Source organism: Elephantulus edwardii, unplaced genomic scaffold, assembly GCF_000299155.1.
Source record: "Elephantulus edwardii isolate Elephantulus edwardi_28Jun2011 unplaced genomic scaffold, EleEdw1.0 scaffold00100, whole genome shotgun sequence".
NCBI classification, from domain to species: Eukaryota; Metazoa; Chordata; class Mammalia; order Macroscelidea; family Macroscelididae; genus Elephantulus; species Elephantulus edwardii.
The window spans coordinates 1319410-1326571 of NW_006399850.1; the positions used below are offsets into that span (position 1 = coordinate 1319410).

The 7162-nt window shown below is 37.6% G+C and overlaps 1 protein-coding gene across 5 annotated transcripts in view; it reads right to left on the reverse strand.

Moving 5' to 3' along the window:
- Window positions 1-7162, reverse strand: part of RALGAPA1 (Ral GTPase activating protein, alpha subunit 1 (catalytic)) — a 391173-nt gene that overhangs the window by 77398 nt on the left and 306613 nt on the right. For all 5 annotated transcript variants that reach the window (XM_006891556.1, XM_006891558.1, XM_006891557.1 and 2 more), the window contains one exon: window positions 6230-6385. In XM_006891556.1, the coding sequence (XP_006891618.1) occupies window positions 6230-6385 (156 nt within the window). The remainder of the gene's footprint in view (window positions 1-6229; window positions 6386-7162) is intronic.

Below are 7162 nucleotides of genomic sequence, written 5' to 3' on the forward strand. Positions count from 1 at the left end.
TAGATGTTCATTGAAATGAAAAATAAACAAACTAAATTAATAAAAATAAATTAATTGTTAAAAAAAAAGTCTATCATTCTATCTCCAGCCTCATTTCCATCCAAAGTCCATGTTTTCTGAGTACTGCTGATCTGGAGCAGATCTGGATGTGAAACGGATCATTTGGGAGGCTGGACATTATGAATGTGGCATCAGGACCAGAGGAAGAATCATCAACAATTATCGTTATGCAAATGACACAAACTTTAATACTGAAACTGAAGAGGACTTAAGCATTTGCTGCAGAAGGTCAAGGACCTTCTTAATCTTCAATTAGATGTTTCCAAAAAGATAAAGAACAATGATGTCAGTATAATAGGTCTTTGCAACTATTTGCTATTATGCCTCAGAGAGCTAAATAATGACTGAGGATTACAGAAGAAGACCTGATGCTTTGAGTTGTGGTGCTGGAGAAGAGAACTGAACATACCATGAACAGCCAAAAGAACAAACAGGTCTGTCTTGGAGAGAGTGAAACCAAGCTGCTTCTTGGAAGCAAAGTTTTTGAAGCTCTGTCTAAAATACTTTAAGCATGTGGCCAGGAAAGACCAGTCTTTGGAGAAGGGTATCATACTTGGAAGGGTGGAGGGATAGTGAAGAAAAGGAAGACCCTGGATGTGATGGATTGACATAGTAACTGGGGTAGCGGGTAGGTGTGCTAGAGACAGTGAGACCGGCTCAGAATATGGCAGGGTTCAGAGTTATTGTACATATGGTCTCTATGAATTGCAGGTGACTAGATGACAAATAACAACAGCAACAACAATAACATAGTGATATAATTACTTTAACAATTGATAGACATTTTTTGTTATCATAAACCTAAGTTAATAAAAGTTAAATACTTCTGGAATTTCAATAATAAACATTTATAAGACCTATGTTCTTTCTTGATAGTTCATAAAGTAATTGAAAACATAGTTGCACTTCTCTATTTGTTAAATTCCCAAATAATTTTTAAATTCAGACTTACTAGACAAAATAAATAAAAATATATAAATGAAAATGATGGGACACCTAATGATGAACATTTTGGGCTTTGGTGAGTTAGGACAGACTGATATTGGCAATTTAAAATAGAACAGTTATATGATGTATGATGTTGGGAATAACAAAATGAAGAAAAATGATATTGCATTCATTGTCAAAGAAAACATTTCAAGGTCTATGCTGAAATGTATTTCAAAATACAATGCTCTGAGTAATAAGATGCTATCCACACACATGAGAAAAACTTGTTAATACTCCTATTATTCACAATGTGCACCAACTGCTAAACCCTAGATGATGAAACTGATGATTTCTACCAAAATTTGCAATCTGAAATGTATTTAACATGGAATGAGGATGGATCAGTAATAACTGGTGAGTGGAATGCAAACATTGGAAACAAAGGGGAGCTGAAAGTTGGAAAACATGGCCTTCAAGGCAGAAATGATGCTAGACTGCAAACACATTTTAAAAACATGGGCCTCCCCTTATAATACACTAGAATCAGACTGAATACAATTATTGAAGATGATGGAGAAGCTCTACACCAGCAGTCAAAACAAAGTTAGGGACTGTTAAACAGACCATCAATTAAAGTTCAAATTAAAATTGATTAAAGGAGAAACAAGTTCAAAAGAGTCAAAATATGATCCTTCATATATTCCACATATATTTTAAAAACCATCTTAATAACAGATTTGGAGAAATGGCTCTTCCCACGAGAAGTGACTCATTTGGGACCTTACTATAGCTCTGCTGCAAGACACCAAGGCCTGTGCGGCAAGGCTGGCCCACGAGCATCTCCTAGCCATAGCTTACCCAGCATATGCTAAAGGCTGTGGCCTAACCCAGGCATACTCACACCCTCGCCAGTGACAGAACCACTTCCTGCCAAGTTGAATGGCTACCATTTCACTGCCCAACTGCCACGATCACTGTCTACCATGAGGAGTACCAATATCACAGGTACCCTGGGGAAACAGTGCTGTCTAACTACAGAACCTGGATCACTTTAGCTCAAAAGGAAGGGGCTGGGACACCTCAAGCCAAGCTGAGGTGCCATTTCTGGAAGGGGACAACAAGCTTCCTGGTTTGCCATGAAGGTACTTTGGGGGAAACAAAGCTGTCAGGTCAATACATACAGGTCCTTCACAAAACAAAGCCATACTCTGAGTCACAACGTAACATCTACTAAGAAACGACAAAAATAATTGTTAAAAAAGCAGCAGTGTGCCTCAGTCATCATGAAAAAAACAAAATAACACTTCTCCCGAAAAAAGTAGACCTAATGAATATTCCAGATACAGAGAACCAGAAAAAAATATGCTGGTGTGTAGCTATGTGAACAGCTACAGAAGAAGATGCAAATGATGGAAGAAACAATGGAAGTCATTGAGTTAGCAAATACCCCAGAGATGACAATCCAGAAGAAACATATGAAGAGGAACATAAACAGTTATGGAAGAAAATGCAAAAAAATGGAAGAATAGACAGTCCAGATAAAGAGGGACAAGAACTTAAAAAAATCATCACAAGACAGAGCAGATACAGCCAAAACAATATTGGAAATAACAGAAAAGCATGAAAATGCAATCTAAAATATTAAGACTGAAATGACAGAAGTGTCCAACATGCTGGGGTGACAAAAAAAAATAGAACTGAAGAAATTAAACAATCAGTAAATAGAAACAAGAGCCTCACTGGAAACATACTAGAAAAATCAGAGACGAGATATAAAGAAAATGAAGAAAACATCAATCATGTGAGAAAACATCAAAAGAAACAGCACACATATGATTGGAATTGCAGAACATGTGAGTGACAGAGAAACCACTGAGAAAACAGTGGAGGAAGTACTAGAAGAGAATTCGCCAAGTATTTTGAAGAATGAGGAAATCCACATTCAAGGAGGACAGTGAACACTAAATAGACTAAAGAAAACATGAAGACATGTTCTTGTTGTTATGTGCCGACGAGTCATTTGTGACTTAACAGCGACCCTATGAACAACAGCCCTAAACTCTGCTTTGTCCTGTGCCAATCGTACTGTCTCCGATACACCCTTCCTGATTTCCCAAGTCACTGAATCAATCCACCTCATAGAGAGCCCTCCCCTTCTGCGCTGTCCTTCCACCCTCCCAAGCATGATGTCCCTCTACAAGGACCAGTCCCTCCTTACAACATGTCCAAAGTACGTGAGACGAATCCTCAGAATCCTTGCCTCCAAGGAGCCATCCAGTTTAACCCTCCCCAGGATGAATCTGTTTCCATAGCAGTCCATGGTACCATCAATACTCTTCTCCAGCACCAAAGCTCAAAGGCATCAATTCTCCTATCCTCCCTAGTCACTGTCCAACTCTCTTGAGGCATAACAAGTTATTGCAAAGACCATGGCCTGTAGCAGACACACCTTAGTCTCTAGAGAGACACCACTGCTCTTCAGAACTTTGAAAAGGTCCCTAACAGCAGGCTTTCCCATCCAATACATCTTTTAATTTCCTGGCTACTGGTGCGAAGGGTGTTGACTGTGGAGCCAAGCTAACTAAAGCTGAACAATCTCAATCTCTTCACCATCCATCCTGATGCTGCTAATTGGGCCCAGTGGTGAGAATCTTCGTTGTCTTGATATTGAGTCTCAATCCACATTAAAGGCTGCAGTTCTTGACACTCTACAGCAAACGCTTCAGGTCCTCCTCAGTTTCAGCAAGAAGGGTTTTGTCATCTGCATAACACAGATTGTTGATAGATCTTCCAACAATCCTGACCCCACATTTCTCCTCATAGAGCCCAGCTCCTGGATAATCTGTTCTGCACAGGTTGAAAAGGTATAGAGATATGACACATCTCTGGAGTACGCCCTTCCCAATTTTGAACCATGAAGTATTTCCTCGCTCTGTTCTGACGACTGCCTCCTGGTCCAAGTATAGGTTTTCCATTAGCACGATCAAGTGTTCTGGGATTCCCATTTTTCTCAGAATCAGCCACAGTTTATTGTGATCTACACAGTAAAATGCCTTTGCATAGTCAATGAAACACAGATAGACATTCCTCTAGTACTCTCTGCTTTCAGCTAAGATCCATCTAAATTAGCTACAATGTCCCTAGTACCATGACCCCTTCTAAACCCAGCCTGGACTTCTGGCAGTTCTCTGCTGATACACTGTTCCAGTCATTTTTGGATAATCTTCCGTAGAATCTTGCTTGCATGTGAAATCAATGATACTGTTCTATAGTTTCTCATACTCTGTGGGGTCACCCTTTTTTGGGATGGGAACAAATATAGATCTCTCCAGTCAGTTGGCCGAGTGAGTGGTTGTTCTCCAGATTTCTTGGCACAACTTGGTGAAGACGTCCAGGGCAGCATCTGTTAGCTGAAATATGTCAATTGGTATACCATCTATTCCTTGGGCCTTATTTTTTGCTATTTCCTTCAAAGCTGCCTGAACAACTTCCTTCAGTACCTTAGGGTCATGCTCATATGTTGTTTCATTAAATTCTTCTGTGACTGCAAATTACTTTCAAACCAGTGACTCAGTATATTCTTTCCATCTTCTTTTAATACTTCCTGGATCATATAATATCCTGCCTAAAGCATCCTTGATTAGCAACTCGAGGTTTGAATTTGTTCTTCAGTTTCTTGAGCTGAGTTCGGCCCTTTTGATTTTCTGACTCCAGATCCTTGCACATTTCATTGTAACATTTTACTCTGTTATCCCATGCTGCCTTTTGAAATCTTCTATTCAGCTCTTTAGTATCTTGAATTCTTCCTTCTGCTTTGGCTTCTCTGCACACCAGTGCATATTCAGAGTCTCTTCTGACATCCAATTTACAGGAAGACATATCATAGTCAAATTATTCAAATTAAAAGATAAGGATAGAATTCTAAAAGCAGCAGGAGAAAAAGAGTCACCTACAAAGGTGAAACAAATAGATTAAGTTCTAATTTCTCAGCAGAAATCATGCAAGCTAGAAGACAATGGGATGGCAAATATAGAAAGTTGAAAGAAAACAACTGCCAGTCAAGTTCTCCATCAAATATGAAGGAGAAATTAGATCCTTTGAATAAAAGATGGAACTTAAGGAATTTGCGAAAACAAGAGCAAAAACTACAAGAAATTTTAAGTTAAGTCCTTAACATGGAGATGCCAATGGAAAGTGGATGGACCATAGTAACTAGAAACAACAGAAAAAGAAACAACAAAATGGCAATAATAAAACCTGGCCTGAAAATAACCACACTTAATGTGAATGGGCTAAATATGCCAGTTATGAGAAAAAAAGCAGCATAAAAGATAAAAAAAAAAAACCAAAGCCCATCAATATGTTGCCTACTAGAGACAAATCTCAAAAAAAGAAGAGTAAGACTCAGAATCAAAGGCTGGGGGAAAAAAAATATACCAAGCAAATGAAAACCACAAAAAAGCATATAACAACAACAACAACAACAACAATGACAACTTCTCTGTAAAAGTTTGCCAAAATCACAATTAAGATAAAATTTTATTATTTTTTTTAAAAAAGTAGTTATTGGTGGGATGACTGTATGGGAGAAAACCCTCCCACACACAATATAAATGAATGAAATATGATGTAAATTAAGGGCTGTAGGGAACGCAATGGACATGCATGAAATACAATGTATCTGAATAATAAAAATAAGTTTTAAATATGCATGCAGTATAATCAATGTTTTTTAAATGCATCTGCTAGCCAGCAAAATGAGTGTGTCCATTTTAAAGGACCTGGGGCGTTAAAATCGTACACTTATATATCTATTACAAATTTGAAGGCAGTGAAACTAGTAATCAAATGATTTTATGTGCTATCCTAATTTTTGTTGACATTTATGATATAGTCTATGTCTATTTTAAGTGATTTGTACTAGTTTACATATTTTGTCTCAGTATATTATGTACTTCGATAACTGAAATACAATTTTATAAATTTAAACCTACAAGAAGTCTTTCACTTTGTCCTATCAATTTTTATCAAGGTAAGTCATTTGGTAATGCAATACTCTTCAGTCATAACATTTTCTCTACAGAAATCCTGCTTCTTAAGACAGTTTCAGGTGAAGAAAATAGACTAGAGCCAGAAATACTGTTCCTTACATATTTTTAAAAATCTAATTTTCTAATGTTTTAATTTTTAATTACCAAGATTTTAATTTGAAACCACTGTTTATTTCCTAAGTACTTACTTTTTTGGTCAAAGAATCATCAGAATCAGAAGGCATTCTTGTTGACACGTGAAATATTACTTCTACTGTAGAAGTAGCAAAATACGGAGTGGTCAATCCAGTGCTTTTGTTTTTCTGTAGTCCTCCCATAAAACCACAATGGTTTGTAAGATTTACCTAGAACCAATGAAGAATCACATGAAATTAACCAACTAAACCTCAAAACTATTGAGAAAGAAGCAAATAAAATTTTCCACTTGAAATAAAAGATTACAAAGTCTTTTATATGTTATCAGCCAAAGGTTGACCTAGAATTATTAGTCTGAACTGATTCCTATACTGCTAATTCTAAATGAGCATTTGAAGACCCTTAATTAGTAGGATTTAAGGCACTCTGGTGATATAGCCAGTATTAAGTTGTTAAGCTAAGCTAAAGTCCATACTTCTCTGGAGGTTCAAATTTACCAGTGGCTCTGTGGGATAAAGATGGGCAATCTTCTGTATAATTTACAGCCTCCTGAAAACTGGCGGGTCAGCTATGGGTTCCAACCTGACAGGAATAGGTGAATCAATTTTTTATGTTACCAGATTTCATTGAGTTGACTATGACTGATAGTGGCTCTATTAACAACATTTCACAACCCTGCCCTATCCCGTTCCATCCTCATAAATTTTACCGTGCTCAAGTTCATCATTACAGTCACTGAATTCATCTTGTTAGAGGTCTTCCTCTTATCTGACTTTATTCAACCTTTCCCAGCAATGAAAAAGACCTGCTTCTAGGTATAAATGGTTGTTGTTGTTGTTATGTGCCGTCGAGTCGCCTGTGACTCATAGCGACCCTATGTACAACAGCCCTAAACTCAGCTCTGTCCTGTGCCAATCACACTGTCTCTGACACTCCCATCACAATTATCCCAGTCACTGAATCAATCCACCTCATAGAGGGCCTTC